Here is a 27,843-nt window from a genome sequence, read left to right as displayed (position 1 = left end):
TAGGGCACTAATAACCATCAAAAAGGAAAAATAATTTATATTTTTCATTGTTAGTTTTTATAACTGGAAATTCCATGAACCAGACTCACACACAGAGCAAGTTGCTTGCCAAATAGCTTCTGCCTTTCCATGTTTCAGAGGGCAGTGGGAATGTCAGGAGCCCTGTTTGAAACGCCCGCCGCGTTGCTCGTTCCCACTGAACGTGCAGTCAGGCGGCCCTCAGATGGGTGAGGATGGCCCCTGGCCTGGTGCCACCGTGTGGCACCTGGAAAGGGACCTTGTCGCTAGGAATAGCGCCTGGTCGCTGTGCGATGCGGGGAGAGAGGGAGATTCGGCTGTTTTGAGGAGATGCCCAACTGTGAGCAGCATGGGGCCTGCGGTGTGGACTTCCTGAAAAAGTACTTTGTGTTGCTGCGGGGAAAATGAAACTTCACCTGCTATTTTGAAGGGGAAAAAACCCACAATTATTTATGAGCAAAAGCATGGTTAATCCTTGAAAAATAAAATAAAGGTATTAAAAATCCTCAAATGTTATCCTTGTTAAGAAGGACAGCATACATAAAATCTAAGAAGCTTAGATAGATTTTAGTTTTTCACCAAAATAATTCTGAACATAAGTAATTATAGTGTGCTCTCCTTGCCCGAGTGTCTAACAGACCTGTCCATCTTATCTCAACACTGAAACTTCTCTGTTTCCATTGACTTCACAGAAGCTAAACAATGAAAATACCTATTGCATTGCAGATTCCTTGCCATTTCAGAGAACCGTCCCTGTACTCTCTCTACCGGTTTCTAAGTGACTGTGGCTTTGAGCAGTCTTGGGAGCATTTTCCATCCTTGCAGGCTCTCCAGCCTCACGGGAATGTACGACTTTCTGCCATCGGATCTCTGCTTCCCTTTCATTTTGATTAACAAATCAATGTTGTTGAACATTGGAAGCAATGGGTTGTGTTTTACTAGTGACTTCGAGAGATGTTTTACCTCCTGGCTGGACATGAAGCCATAATTATGTCTGTGGCCTCTGTTTTTGGTGGAGGATAGGTAAAATAAAATACTGAAGCATAAATAACCGTGGGCTTTTCTTTCTTTTGCTTTCTCTTACCAAATGAGTAATCTTGAAACACTAAGAAAGAGGAAACAGTACGTCATAGATTTAAACCATACTAGATATTTTTCCTTTATTAAAACTCTACATGTGTTGATGTATTGAGTAYCTGGTAAATCTGAAATTATATATGTGCTGCCGTTTATCAAAAGATTATTTGTTTCTCACTTCAAGGACAATTCATGGCAGCTGCCTTATTAAACTTCCTGCCTTGGTACTGATCAGTAAGCACTCATTCCAGAAAGTTAGGCTTCTGAAAGGTCTGGTTTTAAAGAAAAAGCTGACATTTCCAAGACGGACTTTCATGCCTAATCAAGAAGGGAACTATCGTACACTTAGATCCTTTAGCATTGTTTCTGTAGTTTGGTCTACATTTTTAAGATTTTTATGCCAGAGAGGTACATTTACTAGGTTACTAACAGGCAAAAGAGGGCTGTTAACTATTCTTATTTTATTGGTTCTACTCTATGTCTACTGTTGTCCTCTGTGTTTGCAGGCTTTGATGTGAGCAGCAATAACTGCAGTTGTTTATGCATTATGTTTAGGTAAAGCAGCCGTGGGAAATACTAGATTTTTGTTATATAAGCAAAACTGGATGGAAGAAGCAGAGCAATTAAGTATTTTTAAGAACCTTGCTGCTTCGTTTTATAGAAGCAGGCATGACAGCAGTCTGTTAAGACTTTATAAAGTTCTGGTGCAGCAAGAAAGGAGCGTTACAATATCACTTCTTGGGGTAATAAATTGAAATGGTCTGGTTGTTATTAGAATGCTGATCAGGAAGGAAACAGAAGTCTGTCCTGTCCTTTTTTCATAAAATGGCATAAAAAAGGTTACACACTTCAAAATGCAGAAAAGACAGAAATTAAAAGCTTAAATAACTGCAAACAGCAGGGTACGTCAGTAATGGAAGGACTTCTTAAATGACTTTGACAGCATTTGCAGGTGCAYGTACTATGTCACTTCGCCTAGTGGAGCACTGAAAAAGATTTACGGTTCTCCTTTTGGAATTTATTAAGAGTTTCGTTCTTTTTCTTTTTTTTTCTTTCTTTTTGGTAAAGCAGTCTGGACATAACCTCTCCCTTGCAGTTATTTTTATTACGGCTCCTAGAGGAAAGTCATCTATTCAAAACCATGTGTTGCTTGTTGTCTCAGTGGCCGGCTCGCAGAGCTGTAAACTCCAGAGAATGTTGTTATTTACAGCTAGATATTTTTCTTTCCCTCCCCTTTCCCTTCCTTTCTTCATATGTAAATCCTGTTTTATTTAGTTTAGTTCTTGAAAATCTTCCTTTATGATTTTATAGCCCTAAACATTTAAAGTTACTTTTACAAAGAGAGAATCTGACCATCGGGGCCTAGAAGAGATGCTATTTTGATGTTTACAGGCATATGTTTTGTTACACTCCTTCATATGATGTTATTCCTGTTTTCACTAATGCACTTTTACATAGTGCTGTCAGTAAATGCTCAAAGGAGCAAAGATACGGGTAGCTGTTATGCCTGTGGTGTTTGCCAATTCTCATCAGTTTTACTCCGTTTCTAATACTCAAAGATGCAACTTTTTTTTTTTAAAAAAAAAGCAAACTTGACATCTATGCTCTTTGAAACCCTATTTGAGCTTTTGTCAAACCAGTGAGTGTTACCTTGTGGGATTTTCCTCCGCTGACAGAATTAATCCATCTGCAGATAAACAAGTGTCTGTAGTTTTGTTTTTAGAGAACCTTCTCTCCCTCAAAATCTTGCCTTTCTATCAGTAGGAATATTTCTGGTGGCAGCACCTAAGCCTGGTGCCAGCTCTAAGCAAATGAGGCAGAAGTGCAGAGTTGTGCTGTCCGAGAGTCTATTGCAGGGCTAGGGCTTTAATTTAAATGAATGCCATGTGTGTCATGTGTCAGTCAGCATTTCCTCGAGGAGGCAATGAGTTCTCAGTGCTTTGGAAATAAAATATTTTAATTGCCCCAGTGAAGATAAATGCTTAAAGCAGCAACTTTTAAACTGTGGCAGTAATCAGTAATTAAGATAACTAACAATGTCCATTAAATCAGTGGTTTGCCTTCTCTTTAGTTGCATGCCATGGTGTGATTGATTCCTGTACTAATGATACAAAGAGCTCACAAAACTACAAGGAAATCTGAATTTACAGAACAAATTTAACAGAAGACAATGAAAGGAATAGCTAAAAAGCTTCTACTTAGCATGGTTTGGACCGAGAATCAGATATTACTTCGATGTGATTGATAACAGTCACATAAATCATATGTTATGATGACTTATTTCAAAAAGTTTTACTTGATTGAGTTGGAATATCTCCATTTTTATGTTCACTGAACAGTACTTCTTTGATTAATCCTCCTTCCATGGTAGTACATCTGAATTCTGTTTTTGCACTTCCTCTGAGCTAAGAAAAAGTCAATGGAGAGTATGTTCTAAAATGTGTTTATTTGCCTTTGATTCCCTGTGTTTTATGTTTCATCCTTTTTCCTTTGTTTCAGTGTGAAGCTTAGTCTGGGTTCTCTCCTAGTTTTTAATGCTATACTAATTCTGTTGTTTCTATCAGCTGTTACTTGCTTTTAGACATTGAGCCACGTGTTTTCACTTGTTGTTAAAGCAGTGCACAAAGAACAACAGAATAAGTGTTATCAAAACTTACTGTGTTAATTAAAATCTCTCTTGCTGAACAAGAAAAAAAATTGTCAGTCTATAAAGAAGGTATATGGAGATGGTCCTGACAATAATGGGGAAAAATTGCAGATAGTGTCCAAGTCCATGTAAAACACTGATAACATCTGTAATAGGTGACATTGAAATCCTCACAAKACGAGATTTCCAAGCTCCTTGTAGTCTGAAATTAAGGCCATATTTCCTCACCATCAGGGCCTTGTTGCAGGCTTAGGCATTTGCTGAACTACATAATGAGATATGGGGCAGTAGGACTTCTTTTTTACTAGCGTATGATTTTCTTTAAAGTTAACTAACACCGTTTTTTTTCTTTGCACAAATTTCATCCATATGTCTTTAAATTATGGCCAGTTCTCCAAGGTTCAAACTCTCTTCTGCAGATTGATTGTGTGTGTAGTTAAAGTTTGTGTTTTAAATACAGAGCAAGGATTAGAAATACACAAAATCTAAGGCAGTCTTGTGAAGTGGAAGGAGCTAAAATGTCTGACTTAAACATTCTGTTTGAAATAGAGACCTTTTTTCAAGGAYGGTAAAAATCCCAGCCTGCTTCTGAGTGCTGAATAAGAGCATGATTAAAACAGGCTAGTGACTGCTCGGAATGGTAGTATATGAATTTACAGCACACCCACTACTCTGCGCTAGCTCCCCATGGGATGCAATGAGTGCACACAAGCTGTGAGGTACCTGCAGATTTACAGTAAATGATCCTGCACAAAGGCACTCTTAGTTTAGAGCTGGCATGTTATTTACTCTGCACTTGTGTTTAACACCTCTGCATAAACATAGCTGTGTAAAACGACTCCTGACTTGTTTTGTGTTTGCTTCTCCAAAAATCCATTTTTCTTCATTTTGAGTAGACTACGTTGGCTTTGGAATTTGGAAAATATTTCAGAATATGATAAATCGCAGTGCTTTGTACTAGTGCTCTCTCTTGCAAGAGAGAGTAGCTGGTAGATGTGTCCAATGGCCACAGGTTGGTTTGTGCTAATCAAAGCTTTGCATAAATAATAAGGCAATTAAGAAAAATAGTTTTGCTGTTTCATTGGGGATGCTTGAGGACTTTAAGCCCTCTAATAAAAACCTTTAAAAGACTTGATCAGTTTCTAGTAGTCCTCATAAAGTGCTCAGATGTTTTAAGTAAATAAAGGGTCAAATATTCATCAATAATGATGAAATAGTAAAAATAAAAATCACAATCTTAATTTCCTATCCCACAGACACGTTTTAACCAGCATCTCAGTAACCATGATTTTGCATTGGATGAAGATGATGATGGAATGGACAGAACAAGCAAGTAAGAAATCTTTTTAAATACATATGTATGTATGAGAGAGGCCATCAATACTGTGGGCAGTCACATCCATTCAAGAGCAGTGGCCCTTTGAGTTCTATGCCAAATCTTTCTCTGTGTGAGTTAAAGGAAAATCTTGAAAGGTTGAGGCTGCCAGTATTCCCTGATTGCAGACAGGACATGATATTTGCTGAGTAAATGGCTATAAGCAGTGAAGGACCTTGAAAGCCAAGACAAGCTGCATAAGAGCGATGCGGTAGAGAAAATGGAACTAGTGAAGAATTCAAAGAGAAAAGGGAGATATCAAAACAGTGAGCTGTGGAAACAAGCTTTGTAGTAGTTTTCTGAACAGGCTTAAATAGGGAAGGACTGCAGCGGTGGGGGTTGGCCGTAAGGGTGGTGTAATGAATGAAATAGAAAGTGGCAAGAAGCAGTAACAGTAATTCTCCTTGCAGATATGAATTGCTGGRGTAAATCAGATCAAATAGAATAAAATATGTGGCCAGTAGACAAGGAAAAAGAGGACATTTTGGTGGGAAGATTTGGAAAATCCTATTAAGAGTAACTCAACAGTTATAATGGTTGGGGGAGAGAGAAGACAGGAAAGGAAAATCAACTAATAGTAGCTGTATCTGCCTAGGTATCACACGTCTACCTTTAKGTAAAATTGCTGAGTAAAAGGAAGAGTTGGGTTAACTTGGGTTTGTTTTCCAAAGTGTTTAGGGTGAATTTTTCCATTTATTTTCACAAGTGGCTGTAATAAAATGTTCTTCGGTTCCTATCTAATGGAGAAGTTTTTGTCCTCAGGTTATCATCAGAAGACAGTGAGGAAGCTTCTGCTTATCTCTATGACAGCGATGATTCTGGAGAAACTGGAGTACCTCCTCAGAACCAAGGAGAAATGGACTTGCTTGGRGAAATTTTGGACACCCTGAGCACACATAGTTCAGATCAAGGAAAGCTCTCAGGAGCAAAGAGCCTGGATTTTTTCAGATCAATGGATGATATTGATTACAAGACCACGGTTAGTCTTCTGCTTTTGTTTGATAAACAACCCCAGTCTATTTCTAGTGCAATTTTCTACTTGTGAGATCTGAACATGTGGCCCAAGAACTGCAGACTGTTCTGTAGAATTACGAGCATACCTTCTTCCTGCTACAAAACACTCATGTTGACAGATGCATGATGGATTTTCAGCAGCCAAGAGATTGATTATGCCTTTTTTCCAGCTTACCAAGTCATCTTGGACTGTTTTTTCCTTCATAAGTCATCACAGTTTAGAACTGTGATTTTCATAATTTAAGATTTTAGTCTTTATTATGCGCTTCAGAAACTCTTTATTTCCCTTTTCGACTTGCATTGTTAAACTAGACGTACTGATAAGGTCAAATAATGTTTCCAGCTTCACTAAGCTATGGAGTCCATGGCATCTATATTTGCAATTGAAATGCTATTGGAATAATATTCCAAAGACACCCTGCAAGTGACCTTGCTTAAGGAAGGTTCAAGGAGCCCTCTTGGGTAGCATTGCACAGGATCCATAATATAAGGAGATTACTATGCTGCTCTTGGCTGCAGCTTTAAAACTCTCACCATTTTTTTTTTTTTTTTTTTGGTATTAGCCAGAAAATGTTAGTGTTTTTGAGTTCTAGCTCAAGTCAGCTGTTCAATATGTGCTTTTGTTGAACGGGTTAATGTAGTAGAAAGGATGTCACTAGAACAGCAAATCTGCATGTTAACATTTTAAATACTTAAAACTTTTATATGAGAAGTGCCACATAGGGCTCATATTAACAAAATGTCTATTTTTCTTTGACTTAATTTAATATTAATTTAATCTTAATTTATAAGATTGGATATTAAAAGTTGATGTAGTTACTAAACCAAAGATGAGATACCATCAGATTTTACTGTTAGTCAAGTTCCTGTTCACATTATGGTACAAACCCCAGACTGTCTTTGTTCACTCTCAAAGCTGCTTAGGCAAAGACAGAACAGCCAGTTGAGACACAGCTGCTTTATTTGTCCAAAGGGCGATCCTTAGGATGAAAGAGGTAGAAAAGAAGTATCAAAGAGCTAGTTCTTATGTTGTTCCTGGGATTGCTGTTTTGTAGCAGTGAACATTCACCTAAAAGGGATTCATGATTTATGAACCAAAGATCTGTTAGAATATTTGCTTCAAAAATGCCAGTGCAGAGATGCTTTCTGTGACATAAATTGTGTACGCGTGGTTTTTGTTTCAGAACAAGTCTAATGCACCCAGTGAGAGCAACCTCACCTTSCTCTGCAGCGGTAATGACCAAGCAGACTGGCATCTCGGTCAGGATGACAGTGTCCTCCATGGGAAACAGCTCCCTCCATCACCAAGGAAGCAGGTTTCTTCTAGTGGCCATAGAGAATCTCTCTCCAAGCTGGAAGAAGAAAGTAGTGACCAAACCTTTATTACTGACAGGATGAAAGTCCCTCGTGGTTGTGTAACGACCCCATCTCCAGTAGGATCAAGTGCCCGGTTTGCTTCTCAAGGAGACTGTCGAGCAGGGTACTCGTCCTGTAAGTATGCAAAGCAGAATGCAACACTAAGCAATACCTCAGAAGCCCAGCTCCCAGCAAGTCTTGCTCAACATCCATCCATTCTGGTCCCGTGGGAAAAAGATGGGAAAGGAGGAAATGAAACCTCAGAAGAGGGTGGGCTTCTTCAAGAAGTGGTATCATTATGTAAACTGACTTCTGCTTTTCATTATGGTTTAAATATTTCAAAAGATAATTTATCCAGCAGTAGCAGTGGAAATAAAACGTAAGAAAACTATGACAAGAGAAACTTAAGTCCCATCTGAAGTTAAAGGGGGACTACTCAGGACTCCATATAACTCCATAAACATGATAACCAAAAGAAGAAAAAGGAATGAGATCTTCAGTTATAAGAATAATTCTCTTCAGTTGAGTATGTATTTTCTGCCACTGAGACATCAGCTTCTCTGTTTACCCACTTCATTTGTTAGCTGTAGTTGAGTCCACCAGATGGAACTAAGTGTATGAATGCACTCTTAAATCAGGTACTAGTTAGTCTGTGTAGTAAGAAATACAGCGGTGTATGGTGCTTACTAGCATTTACTTCCTCTGAGCAGCAGGAAAGGTATCACCTGAAAGATAACCAGGTCTTGAAGGTACTGTGTTCATCCTATTGAGCATGAAATGAACCGAACTATTTAGTTTTCTCTGTATTGTACAAATGTTAATATTTGTAATGAGTAATTGCCTTAATCTTTTGAGAAAAGGTTTAAGTATCTTAGAAGATGAATGCAAATGTGCAAAACAGCAATAATGATTTTCCATAGCAAGAACTTGCTTCAGCAAAGGGAAAAAAAAAGGAARCTTTTTTAGATTAAAAATTCTCTTGTGAATATACCTTGGAATTTACTGCAAACTAAAACTGTGGCCCTGTCTTCCAGACTTCGGAAAGGTAGTGCATGCTTTTCTCTTCTGTAAAGTACATGAAGTGCTGAATTATAATGTGAAGTTTATTAACTTCTGTTTACAACTAAGACACTTTAAAGAAATACTGTCCAGTTTCCCTAGGTAGATTCTKTCGTCTAAAAATTTTCAGAAAGGAAAATGTAAGTGGAATTGAGAGATTTTTATTACTTTTTATTTTTTATCATTTAATAATAGTGTTTTAAAACTGATTTGTGCCTCTTCTGAACAGTCATCTTTTGACTTTTAGTAGCTACCTGTTCAATGATAGGTTGAATTAGTATAATTTAGAAATCATATTTAGTTAAATTATTAAAAAGTCATAACTGAAAATTACCTGTAACACTAGAAAACTAAAATAGTGAGTTCGACTAGAGACTGCATGTATCCAACTCTCATTTTTGTCAAACTGAGCACTCAAAACTCTCTTTCTAAATTCAGTGAAGGAAATTGCATAGGATTTAATGTAGGTTATATTTCAAATGAGCTTTTATCCTCCTTCAGGCAGCATTCCTAAAGAATRTTTAGAATCTAAAAACATTATTTCCTGCTATGGTAAGGAACATCTCTTTCCTTTTTTATTTCCCCCTCTTATTTCCCCCATGCACCTTTCCATACCTTCCTTCCTGTGAAATATCTCGAGTTAGGAAAGGTGTGAACCAAGCTTTGCTAGATGATGCATTGAAGGGTATTTGTGATGCAGCTGGCAGAAGTGACACAAGGGTATAAAGAAATCTGTGCCAGAGAAGAATGTTCTCCTCCTCTTAGCTGATGCCAAAACCCCTTTTGCTTTCTTTCCATTTATTTGTTCTGAATGGTTACTCTTATCCTCAGCATAGGCTTGAGTGAGCAAGATAGTGAGGTCAGGAGTTAGAGCAGATTGTGCTTGAATGTCTAGATAGTTCGTAATGAAGGTTAATATCAGTTACTGCATTTAGGTTTATTAATTTTCTTCTTAGCTAAGGAAATTTTCTACAGCTGCTCTATTGCAAGGCTGTTGATCCAAGTGTGTGAATGCATCTTGCCACACAAGTGATGTCTGATGCTCTTCCAAAGAGGTTTACGGCGCACTGCTGTAGGACCTTGGGTTTGTGAAGGCAAAAGTTTCAGCTCTGTTGCAAGAAGTGGTTTGGGGAGAAGTGGGGAGGGCCAGTGCTGGCCATGGATGAGGAGGGGCTTCCAGAATTCATCTTTCTAAAGAAGTGCAAGAAAGGGCCAAGGTTGTACAAGTGCAAATCTTTAAGAAATCTCTCTGCTAGGAGGCTGAGCGCTCCTGTTTGTTCTGAAGTCTGGTTGCTACAGAATCTCAGTATCCCTAAATTAGACATTTTGTGTCTTAAAAATCCAAAGAACTCTCTTTTTTAGCTGGTTTACACGTTTCTTTCGTAGGTACCAACACAATACGTAAACCGGAATCTTTACCGTCATAAAAATGTTATTTGACATGCTATTTTTTGCCTGTTAAAAGAAAAAACAGCATGAAAATATTTAAAATCTGAGCTGCGACCTTATCAAGTAGGTCAGACAGGGTGGCTGAGGTGCTATTAAGATGAGAAAGCCCCAGGGCAACCTCAAGAATGCTTTCTGAAAGGTGATATTAATGGCTCAGAAAGGAGTATCCTTCTCCTTTACTGGTACTAACCAATACCCAAATGTTTGAGACATAGTGCAAAGGTCTGTATCCTTCTAGCATTTCATACTCATTCTCATGCATTTTKCTGACTAGAATTTCTAGAATCATATTTCTTTCCCTCTATATCTGATGCAAAGTCACTGTCCACAGTTCCATCTAGGATAATATTTTGCTATCCTTATTTATTAAAGATAACTAACAGTGTTAATGTCTTAAGGGGGGGAAAAAAAGAAAAAGGAAAAAAAAAAAAAAAAAAAAAGACATTGTGGTCACAGTTACTTCCAGATCTATCAAATGCACAAGTGCAGGAATGCTGCCTGATTCAGGAATGCTGCCAAGGAATGCTCTCCAGAAATGCCCACCTGGAGGAACTTTACCTGGGAGTTTGGTGAGGATCTCCCCTAGTCACACAAATTGTCCCATTCTCACCTTTTTGGAAAAAAAGAAAATAGGAAGCCTTATATATAAATATATATATATAAAAGACTGCTAATATAATTATGGTAAGGAAGATAAAATTGAAAGTTTGAAAACAGAATCTTTCAAAATTGATGCACCGCTATAATATTTCACTGTTTCATTAAATGAAAATGCAGACTGAAAAGAAGTAGGCAGCTAAGTTTGAAGATGGAAAATAATATTCAATTTAGAATGATTTTCTAGTTCAGTTGCCATCAACATATTAATTATTATGCTTTTGCCATGTTCTCCTATTATTTGTGCAGCTCATAGTGTTTACAGTCTTAATAATATATATTTTTTTGGTTTTGAACCTTATGTATGTTCAAAAATGTGTCCATCTTATATTGAATAACAGTAGGTACATTTTTATGTCTGTAATATTACAATCTTTTCCACTTACCATCAGTGATCTTCTAAAAAGGCTAATATTTGTGCCTTATTTAAACAGCATAATAAGTTACCAAATAGATGAAAGTCCAAACTGATATTACCGGTTCAACTGTTCTACTCTGTCCTCATGATGGTGTAAGACTGTCTATTGGCTGCATATACAATATTTTTAATACCATGTTGGGTCCTATAGTAAGATATATTGTGCAGATCCAGTACTTTTTATGAGTTTTATACCTGCATGGGTTTTGTTTGTGCAAGTTCTGCTAATGTCTTTGAAAACCGTCAACATTTCACCACCATCTACTGGTGAGAACTGAATTCTGTTCCGTGAGAAAGCTTCTGTCATCTCCTTCAGAGGCTTCTGTTTTGTGGGGGAGATTTTTTTCAGACAAACCAGGGTCTCAAAAAACTTCCCCTTTAGTGGAGATAGCAGGTTGTTTGCTTAAGCTTTGTAATCTCTTTCTTAGGAGTAAATTTCTGACCTAGGAGGTCAAACTAGGACTTGAATGTAAGATCTTCCAGTGAATTTCTCATAGATATCTGCTTGAAACGAACCATGTTGCTCCTCTGGTTTGAGGAGAAAAATAAGAACAAGAGGAGAAGAAAGAGATTCCTGGGTTGTTCCAGTGGGGTAGTGAAGCAGAGCCTGSGAGTCCACAGGAGCAATGACAGCACTGAGCAAATCCAGCGTTCAGGGTCCTGTTTATTATTCCAGCTCAGTTGTAGTGATTCCAACCTAACTGTGTAGGCAACAGGAATGCTGCCTTTACAGCAGATCCCCTATGGGACTGCAGGAACAGATGATCCATTGTCCCAGTTGAAGCCTTCCCATCGTCTGTCTCTGCAGAAAGCCAGGTCTGGTGTTCAGGGACGGACCCACTGTGGGTACCAACGTGATCCCCAGACGCCCTCTATGCATGCAGAGGGTCTGGAGGGAGGACAGTGCTTTGCTCTCCCTTTGGGGGTCACGTAACTCCTAAAAATAGAGTTGTTCTGAAGGAAAAATGTAGTTGTAGAGGTTCTTATCTAACTGTGTGACTGAAACCTTCCTTGTTGTTTAGCATTTCAGTGGTTCTGCTGCTGCGTGGCTACGGGTGGGGTCATCAGAAATTCTCAGCACTAGCTGGAGTCCCCTCTCAGGCATTTTGACGCAGACTTCAGTGGGAGTTTTAGACGTGCTGGGTGCTTTTGAAAATCCCACCTAACATATTAAGAGAAATATTTTAGATCTCACAAATTTTAGATCTCACAAATCTGCTTTAGATGTCTTCAAGTTTTTGAATGAGCTTGTTACGACTTTGTGTCCTTGAAAACTACATAAATTCTAGGCAAAAGTTAGACCAGTTTTTCAAACAGCTTCTATTTTTGCACTTGCAATCAATCATACTTGGTTCTGCAGAACAATCTTTCATTGAGGCAGCTGTCAGATGAAGTTGCTGTGAGCATCTAAAATCTTTTCTCTATGCATGTAATCAATTGCAAAAGAAATAAAAAATTGTGCAATAAGCAAAGTGCCAGCACCAGGTCCTGTTGCAGATGCACCCTCTGTGTAATACTGCTTGTGGTACTCTGTCCAGCAGAAAGGAGCCCCAAATAGGTGTTTTAGGGAGATGCCAAGGATGGTCTATATTTCTAAGGGAGATGGTATGTTGTGTTTTGGTGCCAGAGGCTGCCCTGGGTGCTGTGGGACACCAGCTAGCCTTCTCCCTGCTGCCTGGAATTTCAAGTTGAACAAACGTGTTATTAAAAATGATGTCTGCGGCAGGCAGGTTCTTCACGGCGAAGCTCAGAGCAGGCAGGCTGTCAGTTCTCAAGGTGTCTGTGTAAATCTTTGGAGGATGAATGTAGAAATGCACCAGCAAAGACAGTCRGGATGGAGGTGTGACTTGTGTCGTCTCCAGGAACCTCCTCCTTGCTGCTCTCAGGTGTTTTTACCTTTGTCAGGTATCGTTTGTGGGATGTAGGTTGATTAGACTGTGCCCTTGCCTTCATCCCAAGGGCACAAACCCCAATAAGTCTGGGATCCATGACCTTCAGGGTGGCTGACAACAAAGGAATGAAAAGATAGTGCCTTTTTAGCTTATAAAACCTCCCCTGCCCTGCCTGTTTTCCAACATCAGTTGGTGACCAGTCCAAAGTACCTGATGGGTCTTTCCAGGAAGCTGCTCACGTCCTCGGCAGAGTTGCCTGAGGAGGCCCCAGGCGGCTCGGTCTCGAGGGCCGTCCCCATGCACGTAGGTGACGGGGCTGTCGCTGTTTTCTGCTGGACCGGAGCACAGAGCAGGCTGCACAGTTGAGAGGAACCCCAATGTTTGCTGCTGCGACGGGTACTCTGCAAAACACCCCCGCGGGCCTATTGCCTAGGTCAGTCCTAGCAACGTTTATCGTTAAAGTCCAGTAGCAGTATTAGCAGCTGAAAAATAAGTTGAATTCAAGTAAGTCGACGTCTGTCTGTGTGAATTGACCTTTTCTTTCTCCTAAAAGTAAGGGAGCAATTCGGGTGGGAGGGTGGGGAATGTGTTGACTTTCCAATCTACAGTGAATTTTGTGCAATATTTCTCTTTGTTTCAAAGTAATTTAGTAGTTACCAATGTGTGCGTCTGTTTTTCAAGGAAGTCCTTGACATGGTATTTTTCAGAGATGTGTAAAATTACATGTAGCATTGAAATATGCTTGTATGATAAAAAAGTGAACAATATATTCTAATGAGGCAAATGTATATGTCCAATGATTAGAAATGATTATGGTTGTCACGTTCTACTAAAATGGTGTGGCCTAAACTCGAAGCCAAAACAAGTAGTTAAAATTCATAATAAAAACTATATCCCACTTGAATTGATGTATAAGTTAAATATTAGGATTTGTTGTATTTAGTGCATCATTGCTTTAAAAACAAATCTGAATTAAGCATTTCTTTTCAGTATCACCAATGAGGTAACAGTTCCTAGTGGCGACTGTATATTTTAAGAATTTAGTTCGTGACATTCCTAATTATTTTAAGTCATTAGTTAAAAGGTCAACTGATGTTGTCAGTATTCTTTTTTTCTTTGTAAATTAATTTCTTTGTATATTGATGTACATTTTGTTTTAATCTTTAGTTTTTCCCTTGAGAACTACTTTAAATTAAATTGAATTACTTGAAGGAGCAATAAAGCACTGTGGAACAGCTAGTCTTGGTGCAACTTGCAAGCAATCACATCGTATCTGTTCTTCATGGTTGTAGAGGAGGAAGAGAAGGATGTATGTAGAGCAAACTGACAGTTTGGTTTGTATTTTGTTACTCTGTTGGAGTTTATGCAAAATGCCTCAGCATCAAGCAAAGTTAATTTGAGTTTCTCCAAATCTATAAAATTTTCCGTAACTTCTTATTAATGACCTTTGAAAATTGTCTTTATTAATTCTTTTTGTTGACAGCCAATAGTGAGTCCTTTAATACTAATAAGAAAGGCATAAAATACAGCACATTTTGAGTTTTTATTGCTCATAATAAATTTGGAGATAAAAAAAATTAACGTCCTATATAAAGTTTAGTGAGTCACTGACATTTAAAGAAAAACAGAATCAAATTCCAGCATTTAATCCATGTTTTGCACCCTCTGGACTAGTGTTTGAAGTCATCTCGAGATAATTCAGATCTTAGACTACTATCAGTAGAGTGCTATGTATGTGTAGAAATGAGCTGTGGGTTTTGTTTGCTTTGGGTTTTTTTTGCCTTTTTTTTGTTTTGTTTTCTCCTTCCAAGTTGTGGTGTCAGTGAAGGTTTTTGGTGAACCTCACGTTACCATAAAGTGCCCAATACTGTATTATAAAATAAAACTTAATATCAAAGTTCTTCTGGTGGTAGAACTCCTGTTTTATGGATTCGTCTGGTTTGCCTTTTTCATATGTATCAGGCCTGTAGCTTAAAATAATATGACAGTGCTGTACGACATCGGAAGCTTTTAGCCAGAAAATGATCATTTTAACTTCTKAAGTATAAAGAATATTCAAATTTGAATTGGTGTTTATGTAGTACAGAAGTTCAGCTATTCCAGTGGAACTTGCTCACGTCCCCAGCKGCACCAAGGACATTGGGGAGCTGCCGACCTCACTCGAGAGCAGAGGCTGAGCAGGAATCAGCTCTTGGCGTTGGTGGAGACCAGGAGTGGCCTCAKCTACGGGTTCGTCCTTTGCTTGGTCAGACTGGTGAGCACATCACAGGATGACAGATAATGGATAGGGTAGCAGCGATGGCTTAGGTTCCATTGTTACCTACACAATGTATAACCACTTCACAGTTAGGATTAGTATTATTGTTTTTACAGTAATTGGCTATTCAGTTTAATCTGGGCTTTACTTGGTCTTCTAAATTCAGACCACTTGGGTGTCTTATACCAGTTTGCCCATGTTCTTTAGTTTTTTACCTCCATGTGCTGAGAAGGCAATTGCAGCTTGCTTTCTAAGGCTGCTTCAGTTCGGTAAGTTCTTTCAAATCCTAAATGTGGGAAAGGATCAAGAAAGAAAGGTAGTAAGACAAGTTAGTCTAAAATAAATTGGCAAAGTTTAAACAGATGGTATAGTAGGACTCTRTTCCTGTCAATAAAAACTATACCAGATGAATTATTTCAAAAGATTGTGGTTTAAAAGTCATACAGTATACCTGGAAGTATCAAAGCTGGTGAGTTACTGAGATATGGGGGAAAAATCCAGCTCAAAGTACTGTCATATTTGGGACTGGTTCAGGAGAAGTCATAAAAGTCTCCATTCATTAGTGGCTCCCGTATTATTTGTGTTTCAAAAGCAGGTGAGAATATGGGTTTTGCACAGTATTTTTATGCAGTAAAAGCTGCACTCATACCTGAATGATAAACACAGGGCTTCGTTTTCTCCCCTGATCTCACTGTGTGATAACCTCATGTTCACAAGAGAAAAAGTAACCTCACCAAAACCATGGCTTCGGATTTTTATTTGATGTGACAAGTGATAACAACAACAAAAACCTAAGCAATGCCTCAAGTTATGATGTGGTTTGCTGTTATTCAGATAAAGTGAAGTAGAATCAGTGTGCAGTTTTTCATCAGTCAGAAAAAGTGCTAGCAGCTCCTTTCTTAAGCTTTACAACCCCAGAGGTTGTCAATCCTGTTACAAATTCTGCATGAAACATAAACAAGTACTAGATCTAAAGGCAAAGTTTGGGACCTACATGTGGAATATGCTATGGGCCATTTAACATTTCTTTTTGTTGCTGGCTATTTCACGTTTCTCCTGAAAGTGGAAGGGCCAGGTTTCTGGCAGCATTTTACTGCTCTGATTTTCTTCATCAGGCCTCCTTCTTCCCTCACATAATGGCCAGTGAAGTATTAGGAACAGAACAAGTCTGCAACAAGCAACACCAAAAAACAAAGGTAAAATTTGGAATACRACAATTTAAACTTGGTTTAATTTAAACTCGGTTGCGAGCCATTTCCTTTCAGCTCCATTATCTGTTTTTAATTAAGTCCCACAAAGTAGAACTAACTACTTATAAGAAAGTAGACTTATGGACAAGGCATAATAAAGATATATGCATAAAGATGTATACTGCCAGGTAGAGCTTTGAAGGCCAAATAGATGCCCCCCTTAGCTTAGGTATGGTTTTGTAGAGAGCAGCTCAGCACTGATCACTTAATTTAGCTTGTTGTAATGACCTTCTGAGACTCGCAATCCAAATGCTTTGAAACAGATCTTAAAAGCTAGAGATCACAGCATAGAACTGTGGCTAACTGCTCTGCTGTCCTCTCTGTAAACTTTATTTGATTCTGTGCTGTCACTGGCTCCAGGTTCAGTAGTTTATTTTATAGAATTGGCAATTTTCTAGTCACTGTTCCTTTTAAGAAAATAATATAATGCCACCTGTTTAGCAATAAGAAGGATTATGTACTTAAAATGTTCAACTGAATAATACATACAAACATCTGACATTTGGCCTGCTCTGAGAATAGGCGACATGCTTATTTAACGATTTCGGAAATGTTAGAATGGCGAGGCAGAAATTAAAATGTCATTTTAAAATATTTGTATTTAACTTATCTGATTCAGTCCTTTTCTACATTTCCCCTTGGCATATTCGAACCAGGGGTCACGGTGGCAGCCTGACACTGTGGGTACTTTGAACGATATCCTGAACATTGTTGGCATTTCAGCCTAATTAGTTGCATCCTATATTGTGATTTGTCTTTGGTCCTTTGGGTTGCCGGCCCAGGATTTTTTTAATCAATTTTTTTATGCTCATCATTGTCTCATTTTAAATGTCAACAGACCAGTACTTGTGTAATTGGTTTTTTTCCACTTCTTTTCTCCCCAGTGTCAGAGAATTTGACTAAGACTTGCTACATCTTGGGCAGCTACATGAGAAAAATGCATCCTAGGATGGAGTGACGAGCACRGTGTAGTCTCGTAAATGCAGGTCTTAGGCTCAGCCATGTGTTTTTTCTAGCCAATGGTCACTGTTGCCCACAGTTTTGAACTGGGCTTTGAAATGGGCTTTTGGGGAGGCTTGTTTTATCATGTGTGATTAAACAAAGTGTAGAGAGCAATCTAACCTGGAGGCRGATCTGTGCTTCCTTGTGGCGCTCCTTGATGCTGTAAAGGGCTTGACAGAACCTTCCCTGGGCACCCAGTGCTGACACTGTAAACGTATTGTCTATGTCTTATCTATGATCCCTGTCAGATGCCTCTGGAAGGAAATGCTGAGGCACCTGGCTGCCTCCACTGGGTATTGAGGACTTACAGAGTTAAGAAGGTAAGTGTCAACCTGCAGGTTTGCTTTCAACGGTCCTCGCTTGATGTAATTGTGTCTCCCATGAAATCAGAGCATCTCTGGAACAACTGGGGTCAACAGCAATGCAGGTGTGCTCCTAGAAAAGCAGAAAAGCTGATGCATGTTGATACCTTGGTGCTGCTTTGTCCRAGCCTCTGGAGGACCCCCTGGTCATGGGGTCTAGGTCTGGAAACATCATTCCAACATGAGCACCGAGGCAGCTTGAGAAGCAGAAGCTCGTCCTATTTACTGCAGGTAGCAAGTGAGATCCTAGCTGCTCCAGAGTTGGCTTGTATCCAGACAGGATGGCCTGTCACCACTGGATTCACACAGATTTTCTCTTAGTTTTCCTCTTAAAATCGAGGAGATGATTAGGAGCAGCTATAGTTGCATTTAATTGTGCAAGCTGTTTCACCCTTGCACAGAAATATGTGAAAACACCCCACACATCTTCCCTGCAGGCTTATGCTTKTCTAATCTGGCTGAAGATCGTGCAGAAACTTAGGTGCAACACCTGRAATTCTGTTAGTATGTTGTGCTACTTGTATGGAAGGCATTAAGTTTTTTTGTGGGACAGAAAGTAGCTATTTAACCTAAGGTTGCCCTCCACAGTGACTACTTACACATTGCAAACATGCTGCAGTGCAAATAACTATTCCTACATGTGAGAAAAGGTTTGTAGCCTGAATAGTCACATATAATTAAGATTGTGATACAAAATTAGCCCTTTAGGGTTGCTCTCACTCTTCAAATGCCTTGGTTGCTGTCACTGTTTTTGAATTTCTTCTGCAAAGCAAAGTTTAGCACAGGTGCTAAATGAAACTAAGTGGATTTAAATTGGAAACACACACTTTTGTCATCACTATTTATTGCAATACATGCCAATGAAAATTGCACTTTTGCTGAAACTACAGGTGAAATCTGAAAGGTCAGGCACAATACTGAGCTAAGAAAATGTCATACTTTGCACAGTGCTATGAAGAGCATAAAAACAGATGAAGGCCTATGTAGCTTTTCTCTGATCAAAAAAGATGATTGAAAGGCATGGTTTGGCTGTGTCAATCTTGCTGCTGTTTGACAATGGTAGATGAGTTACTGGTAAATGTAATTGCTTTGCCAACAGCTTCGGGGAAAGAAAAATTACAGTTTAAAAAAGAAGGGAAAAGCAACTTCTGTGAAAGCCAGTCAATATATAACCCAAGCAAATTGGTTACAATACAAAATCTCCAATATATTTTTATTCCATAATATCATTTGAAGGGAACCTAAAACTGAAATGAGAACTCTCACTCTGGCCTTCCGGACTCCCACCTGTGCCTTGATTCAAAATTTATGCTCTGACTTTTGGATGTGCAAGAGGTCTTCACACCTTGTGGCATGCATTATAGATGGAGTTTAGGTTGAAACATGCTTTCCGTGTGAGGCACACGGTATCTCCGGTTCTCCACATCAAATTCAATTTAAACAAGACCTTACTCTGCTCCAAATAAATGCACACCAGATGTATCTTTTATAAATATTAGATTTTGCAGCATCTTGACACATGCCAGTAGTTTGAAGCCTGTACATGCTTCATTGGGGCATGAAAGCCCCATCCATTCACTCAACTGTGACGTTTTGCAGTAAGCAAAATTTCAGTGTTGTCAGCCACTTGCTGTTCAACTTATTGACTTACARTGTCCAGCCTGATGCTCTGAATTGCTTTTGGAGGTGTCAGCTTTATTTAATTCTCAGGCGAATAGAACGGGAAAAGGAACTTTGACAAAATTCCCTGACTTTCTGTGACATTACAAATGTTATGTTTGTCCTGCAATAAGAGTGGCAGGAGACTTGGGGCTTCAGTTAAATAAAACATAGATCAGAATTTTCTGGCAAATCTTTCTAAGCTGGGCTTCTGTTTAAAACCCACAAGGTTAGATCGTGATTATCCATGTTAATTTCTTGGAAGAGCAAAGTCCTGCAGTGTTCAAGTGCAAAAATGCTTGCAAAGCAAGGACTTGTTTTTGAGATATTCTCAGGTTCAGGCTTAAGGAGAAGCACTGATTTAAGCAGAGAGATCAACTACCCCAAAAGTCTTGGGCCAGAAAGTCATTGAGCCAGCTTAGATTGTTCCTCAGTAACTTGCTTGTTTGAAGAGTAAATGTAGTTATACTTATTTAAATTTCTGGGAAACAGGAAATTAAATGGTTGTGTATAAATAGCTAATGATCTCTAATACAGTCTCTCTGTTCCTCTCTGGGATTCCTCTCTGGGAATCGACGATAGGGTAATTTTGACTGATGCATACCTAGAAAAAGAAGAGATCGTTCCCAGATGTGGTTTGTATTCAATGGAATGTGTCCTTGCACTTTTGGCAGGTGTTGGAAATGCTAGGCTCTGGCTTAGGCATGACCATGCTGGATGGATCATGGGCTGCGCATGGTGAAGYCCATAGACTGCATTGCAACATGCACAGAGAGAACGGGACTTGTAGGAGATGAAGAAAATGTTTAGTGCTCTGCCATTTTCTTGGGCAGACAAAGCACATGAGCCTGTCCGGTCCAGAGCTAAATCCAAGTAGGAAATAGTCATCCACAGTGCTGGAAACCCTGGTAATTTAAGGAATAGAGCATAAGATTCTCAGTTTGTATAAATTAACAAAGCTGTGTTGATTCACGCCACCTTAGGACCTGGGACAAAACATCTTCCTTTGAGAAGCACAGCACAGTCAGCATGGACCTAGTCAGGGGATGCTGCAAATTACAGTGCTGAAGCTGACAGCCCTGGACTGTAGCAGAAAGCACTTTCATCTCATAGCTATATAAGGAAAATGCTTCTTGATCACTTGATTACAAACATCGAATTTGTTGACTTTTTAAACTGCAAATTTAGATCTGGCCTAGGGATAATTTCCTTTGTAAATGCCTAATCAAATAATCCCATAAAGCAAAAAATATAGGTTGCTTGTGACTTGCTCTAATTCCCATTTTTTGCTGCACACAGCAACATAGTAATATGATGATGCCATCTAATCTATTAACATACTATGTGCATATCAATAGGGAACAGGTGATTTTAGATGAGTTGGAGAAGGCACGTAGTGAAATGATACACTGCAATTCTTTTGAGCTGGAATAATCTCTCTGGAATTGTTCCTTTGTTGTTGAACAGATGCAGGATTTCACTTCTTTCCATTAGTGCTTGCCATGCTGGAGTATCTTTAGAGGGATCTGGTACAGAACAGCAGTGTGCTGTGGCTGGGCACTTCCTATCTTTGCACAAAMAGGCTGTAAAGAGTTGAAGAGAAAGATGAAATGTTCACGGTTTGGGAACATATTGTGCTTTTCTTTTTTTTGAATTGATATGCTGCAAGTGGCCATTAGCAAATTATCTATTTTTAGCTTTTGAGACAAATAATGAGACAGTAGCACAGTGCAGCATTCCTCAATAGCTCTCTCTGGTCTTGATTACTGCCCTTCAGGTTTCCATCCTCTCCATCTCTTCCTATCTCCATACACTTCCCTGGCTGTCTGGCCTAGCCCTGTAGATTCCCTGGTCTGACAACACCTTGTCAAATATTTTCCTACCGATGTACAAGTCTTTTTCCATTTCCAATTCAAATCACTGAATGGAGCAAAGTGACCTTTCAGACACTTCCTTAGTCTTGCTTTATCTTTCACTGTGAACTTTTCTTCAGGTTCGTTGTCTGTGCAAACTGACTTCCAGCTCCTTTCTCTCTTCTGTCCTTTGCATCTTTATCTTAGATGCATAAAATAATTTAGGTTGAAAGGGATCTCTTGAGGTCATCTATTGCAGCCTCCTGCTCAAAGTATGGTAACTTCAAAGTTAGATTTTTATTATATCCTTCTACTTCTCTTTTTTTTTTTTTTCCCAAAATGACTTCATTTCAGATTTTCTTTCTCCAGCTTTGCTAGTCACTAAAATTTCCAAGTATTTAATTTCTCTTTTTAGGTCATGCGATGTTTATTGTATCATGGACCTGAAAACCAAGAATAAAAAGCAATTATGTAGGAGCATCTTCCTTGTTTCTATTTTACCTTTCTGCACTTCCTTCTCCTAATTCCTGCGTCTAGTTTCTCCTCATTTTCAAAGTTCTCTTGCACAAGGTTATGCCAGCCTGCATCATTCCAGCTCTTTTGTCTACTTACTCCTTGCTTGTCCTCTTATTCTCACGAATGACTGTGCATCTTTGCCCACTTTGCCATCTCTTCCTGGAAAGTGACCTTGTTTTGGGGTCTTCAGTGTTGTTTTCAGTGAGCCTTAGGGGAAATAGGCAAAAATCTGTACAAACAGCTTGTGCCTTACTTATAGTCCCTCCTTCTCATACATCATTCTTTGATGTCATTTGTGTAGCAGTATCTCCCTTGGGCTGCACACCCCTTCAATCGTATTCTTCTTTCTCAAATATGTAGGTATCTTTCCAGAAATGATCATGCTTAACATATACCCAGGGCATTGTTTCATAAGACAAGTACTAGGCTAAACTAAGAGTTCAATTATAAGTTACTGTATCTGTTGTTATGTGGTGCCATAGTTCACAGAGCTCTTCCCAGAATCTCTGAATATTACTGTCATATTTTGGTARCTTTCTTCTTTCCTTAGTTGCTGTTTGAACTCTCTGCATTTAAACTGCATCTGTAAAATAACGATTGAATTCAAAATAATAAGCTTCAGTAGGAAAGCTGTAAATTGAATTGGAATAAAATCTGTTGTGCATTTATTCTGCTTTTTAAACTCAGTTTGAAGCCTACCATCCACTCATATTTATTRTAGTGCCTTGTTAGGAAAGATATCTGTAAGGACTGTAAAGAAAAGAAAATGTGCTTATTATTGTAGTTACTGCCTAATCATCTACCAAGGAAATAAATGTGAGTGAAACTGATCTTCAGGAGTCCCTTAAGGGTTTCTATCAAAATGAATTATGAATTGATCATTAATTAAAATGATCCATTCAATTCTTGGATACTTAGTGTATGTACTTTATTATGCTACTCCTTGAATAGCCATCTGAGGCCTGATGCCTGTATAGCTGGGATGTTACACAACTGGAGGAACAAATAGTTTGAAATGCAGGAAAAGCAGAATATTATCGGCTTTCCGCTACTGTGTTGTGTCTGTTCTGTGGAAACAATGCTTATACTTTTATTTCTTGATAGCATTTGAAAACTAGTGTGTCTGTCTACAGTTTGTCTCTAAAATTGAAAAAGAAACATGATCTCTGTGTATTTTTGGGCACATCTTTTTCTGCTATAATTGTTAAGTCATCCTGATTTTCAAAAGTCTATATTATTACAAGATTTCTTCCATTTTGCCTTTTATTCCCTTATATGCAATTGTGTCTTTTTGAAAAACTAATTGCAACCTTTTTAGAAAATAATGAAGATTATGAGATAGTTAAGCAGAATCATCCTTCTTTTAACAGAGGAAAAYTGAGGCACAAAGAATTACTTGCCTTTGATCATAAGAAGTCTGAACTCCAAGGACAGCACTGACACTTCCTCAGTATTTCCCTGCATGCGGATTCTTCCTTTCTCCTGGTATTTCCCAATGACTTTGGGAAACACATTTATGAGTCTGATTGCTGGTTTTGCAGCTGACATGTATTTACAACATAAAAAGCAATAGTGGTTTAAAATGGGCCATTAGGCAGTAGTGTAATCAAGAAGTGGCAGAAGACTAGGTGCTTGAGATTCCAGACCTTCCAGGAGGCCCACTGGTTGTGTCCGCTGGGCATTTTAGAGCATGGTCTTTTATCCATGGAGAAATGTGCCTGTACTGACTGAAGTGGAGACCTTTTCAATAGCAAGGGTGGAGCAGTGGGTAAAATGAGAGAGCTGAAGGAAAGAAAACCCATTAAATTTGAAACATTTATTTTCTTTGTGAAGGATTTTTTTTCAAAATTTCCTTTTAATTCCAGCTCAGAGAACAAAAGTAGATATGCTGAGASACAGCTCTTGCTAAACTCTTGTAACAAAATTAAATTGTCTTTATTGTACAGGCTTATTTGATTTATCTGCATTGTCTGCAGCAGCGATTGCTACACAGTCCAAGTAAAACACAAATGAGAAGCTGTTATTCATGTGGTGTCTGATAGAGAGGCACTTAACGTGTATCCCAGAAGCTATTACTGCTCGTAATGCCTTCTGCTCGTCACCAAGGCTGAAATTTCCAGTGCAAGTAAAATTGTCCTTGAACACATTGGTCCAAACCAGTGAGAATTGGCATTGGTTCACTTAAATACTAAGATAATTCAAATGTTACTCAACTCAAGAAAATAATATTGAAAGTCCAAAGTCATTGCAATCTTCAAATGAATATTCCTGGTATCTGAATCAAAATGAACATATCTAACATATGTACAATGTCCTGCTTCGGCCATCTTCCAGGCTGCAGGAATGCTGCCTCCTAAATCAGTCTCTCCATGGGCGGAGGCTGCACCATGTTCCACATCTCCACGCGGGATCCCTCCTTCTCCTGCCGGCTGGGGCTGTAGGTGCCTTGAGTCGCCCGTTTATTGGCAGCGATGACTGAAACYACCACTGCCAAGAAGAGCATCGACAGCAAGGCCAGCGTTACTGAGCCAATGGAGGTGAACACGTTCGAGATCAAGTCAGCTGTCAGCTAGAAGGGTTGAAATAATTGCAATATAATTCGGGTTAAAAGAATACTGAAACACACTTGAGGTACTATGAAAGGAAAACAAAAATCATCCTATGCAAGAAAGAGCTACTATTGAAGCACCATTTTTTGGAAGTAAACTAGCCCCTCCAGATTTTATACTTTGGACTCTGCTCTAGTGCTATGTAACACACAAGGCAGAGCTGGGTTAATTTCATGAAATGACTCATTTCATTTGACAACTTTCTGTCTCAAAATCATCTGTGATCTAGTATGACTGTACACTGTTGAAGTAGTTTGGCAGTTATTTGATTATTTTAATAATAATTTGTTGTCTGTGATTGCTTGGGAACAGATTATTGCTAGTCGTTACTACTGCAAGTCAAACACGAGCTGTTTTGACTGGATATTAGTTAGAATTCTGTTTCTCCTGGAAATTCTGTTGGAGGATTAAARTTTCTAGGAATAGTTGTACTTACATATTCAAGAATTTTGAATATGTAAGTATTTTTATAAAACACAGTATTTCTACAGACATTTCTGACAGTAGACATTTACTTTCATATTGAATGAATGCAACTGAAATACATTTAGTGAGGAATCAGTCTATTCTTATGAATATGTGTTAAGATTTTCATCCATCTCATCTTCTACCTATTGGATTTGTACCTTCACCTACAGAAACACACCAAATGCAGCATGGGTGTAAAATTGCTAGAATTGTGTTCTTTTGTTAGTTAACAGTAGAAAACATGGTAATACTAATAAACCGTGATGTATAAACAAACTTTCAGTAAAAAAACMCCCCAAAATCTTAAAAGCACTAGACCAGAGAAATCTTACAGTTAGTAGATGATTGCTTTGTATATATTTATATGAAAGCTTTTATAGGCAGAAAATGTTTCTGGTGATGGAAGCCAGATGGAAGTGATGCGGTTACTGTGCAAAGTGGTCACTACGGACAGAATGACCCTGGAAGGATTGAACCTTCTGGGCAGATTCTGTCATCATCTTTTGATTAGTATTGCAAGTGACAACCGAACTGCCACAGATGAATGTGTGCTTGAGGCTGAACTTTCAAATCCCCAAATATTTAGAAATGAGAAACAGCAGATCTAAAAACCCTATTTTCCATTTACTCGCTGCATGTTACGGAATATCCAAGTGTCCTGCTGGCTGGTAGGTACCATCCTGAGAATGATTTTGCATGCAGCAATGATGGACTATGATTCTTATAGCAATAAGAAGACCTGATTTCTGTGGAAATGCCCTATGTCCGTTGTTTGGACACATGCTGCGCAGATTCTTTTCTGGTCGAATGACAATGCTGGAGGAAAAATGTTAAAACTATCCTTCCTTGTTTTTTTTTTTTTTTTTCCATTTCCACCTCCCCACTGATGTAAAAGGTCCTGCTCTAGTATTAAAAGCAAGTATGGCTCAGGGATTCTCCCTAGGGGATGCATGACTGGCTAGAGTATTATTTTCATTTGTCCTTGATGACTGAATATATGGTTCCTGTGATAATTTAAAATATTTTTTTCCTAATAGAAATAATCTATGCCAAGTGATGTGACTCCAGCTCTGAAACAAGGTGACGTGAAACATGTTGGTCTACAAAACCATATTGCATTAGGAAGGCCATTTCATCTTCAGATAATGTTACTAGCTGTATTTGAGGTATGAGGGTTTCTTTTTTTCCCATATTATGTTAGACTTTAAGACCGTTATTCCAGGTCTCAGACTGAAAATCTTTAATGGAAATTTTATTTTCAGAAGCTGTATACTATTTTCACCATATACTTTGGGAAACTGAGGAACGAGATAGTCTAAGCTGGCTGCCCTGAGAGTTAGGCTGAGCTTCTGTGAACAAAGTTCCCTTCCACTGGCAAAGGGATGATATTTTTGTCTCTGATTTATCAACATTTTGAACTTCTCCTTCCTTTCTTCCAGCCCATATTCTTGTAATATCTTTTGTACGTATCTCTGAATCTATGAAGAGTTTTTCATTTTCATTTTCATATCTTTCAAATTAATCTGATTTTATTTTTAAAGACAAGTTTTATGCAAAGAAGAAAAAACAAAACCCTCTGAACTTAAGGTTTTTTTTTTTTTGGTTTAGCTAGTTTCATTTCAAAATGGATTTTTTTTAAAGTTTTAAAATTGATTAAAATTTGATTACAATTTTTAGATTATGAAAAAGTGGAAATTTGTTGTAAGGCCTGGTTTGCTTTCTGTTTGGCTATTGGATGAGAAGAATAATTGTTTAGTGTTGGTTCCTTGTTTGTTTTGTAGATAAATATATGTTTGGATAAGAAGAGCCCAGCTCATAAGTCAAAGGTCATCAGCATTTATCCATCTTTCATTTATCTTTCTCTTTCTGTGAGCAAGCCTTCTTCCACACAGTAAATTTATAGCGAGCGAATATTAGGGATTTGCCACATACAACTATTTCCATGGGTTCCAAGTGTGTCCCTGGATTGTGAAAGCAATTGCATATTGCACTGTGAACAACTAATCAGGCTTCACTTCAGCACTCCCACAGAAATATCCCTGATTCTGGGTGTTTAGCAAGACAGAGACATCAACGCAGGCTTTAAAGCACAGGAAATTGCCAGGCCCTGGAGAATTCCCTGCTCCGTCATCGCTCGGATGCTGCCTGCGAGCTCAGCAGCTGCTTGTGAGCGCGAGGGCTTCAGCTGGCGACGGCTCCCGAGCCCGGACCCCCTTCACGAGGTTATCGCTTCATCCACAGGGAGAAAATCGGATCCGTGCCACCCAGATTTACTGCCCCCAAATCAACACCGTTTGCTGAGGTAATGAGGGACGATTGGCTTGAGCGGCCATAATCCATGTCAGAATTACCTGGAAAGCTTTGAGGGCACAAAGGGATAATTTGAGCAGCTGAAGAAACTTGATTAAACCATTAACTTGATTAAAAAGTCTATAGATACAGTGAGTATATTTCATTGAGRATTTATAACTGTCTTATCAGAAAATTATTCTGTTAAAGGTTGAATTCAAATAAGGATCTCAATTTGGCAAGAAATCCAGTCAGTCACACACAAGTCTACAACAGTAAAGTGATCATAAAAGTATAGACTGATTTTGTTCCAATATAAGTACCTTAAATTAGCTGTACATGAAGTCCCTTTTTCTGTGATTTTTTTTCCCCACCTTCACAAGCAAGCAACTATTGATGTTCCTCACTAAAAGTAGCTGCTCTGGCTATATTAAACACCAGCCTCCCAGTCCCAAGAGTYGTGCTGACTTTGTTGTGGGGCTGCTTATTTGAAATCCGGTTTGGGCTCATTTGAACAGATTGTTGTTCAGCTGAGCCAAATACTGCACTGGCCTTTGGAAATGAGAAGCTAATTTTGTAATTTTGTAATTCTGGGTATCCTAGCTAACTGCATTAA

General features: G+C 38.7%; 2 protein-coding genes across 3 annotated transcripts in view; one reads left to right on the top strand and one right to left on the bottom strand.

The window, feature by feature from the left end:
- The window catches only part of DENND1B (DENN domain containing 1B), a 139,087-nt gene extending 130,476 nt beyond the window's left edge, over window positions 1-8,611 (top strand). The window contains exons 21-23 of the mRNA XM_026043775.1: window positions 4,999-5,075; window positions 5,880-6,096; window positions 7,316-8,611. Coding sequence (XP_025899560.1) covers window positions 4,999-5,075; window positions 5,880-6,096; window positions 7,316-7,870 — 849 coding nt within the window. The 3' untranslated portion in view covers window positions 7,871-8,611. The remainder of the gene's footprint in view (window positions 1-4,998; window positions 5,076-5,879; window positions 6,097-7,315) is intronic.
- A 15,124-nt stretch (window positions 8,612-23,735) lies between these two features.
- CRB1 (crumbs 1, cell polarity complex component) overlaps window positions 23,736-27,843 on the bottom strand; it is an 84,063-nt gene continuing 79,955 nt past the window's right edge. For both annotated transcript variants that reach the window (XM_026043841.1, XM_026043840.1), the window contains one exon: window positions 23,736-24,430. In XM_026043841.1, coding sequence (XP_025899626.1) covers window positions 24,215-24,430 — 216 coding nt within the window. In that variant the 3' untranslated portion in view covers window positions 23,736-24,214. The remainder of the gene's footprint in view (window positions 24,431-27,843) is intronic.

The sequence above is a fragment of the Nothoprocta perdicaria genome, unplaced genomic scaffold, assembly GCF_003342845.1.
Source record: "Nothoprocta perdicaria isolate Ctin4 unplaced genomic scaffold, notPer1 scaffold_34, whole genome shotgun sequence".
NCBI classification, from domain to species: Eukaryota; Metazoa; Chordata; class Aves; order Tinamiformes; family Tinamidae; genus Nothoprocta; species Nothoprocta perdicaria.
Note: the sequence above shows the minus strand (reverse complement) of the source record. Positions and strands in the feature narration are given on the sequence as shown.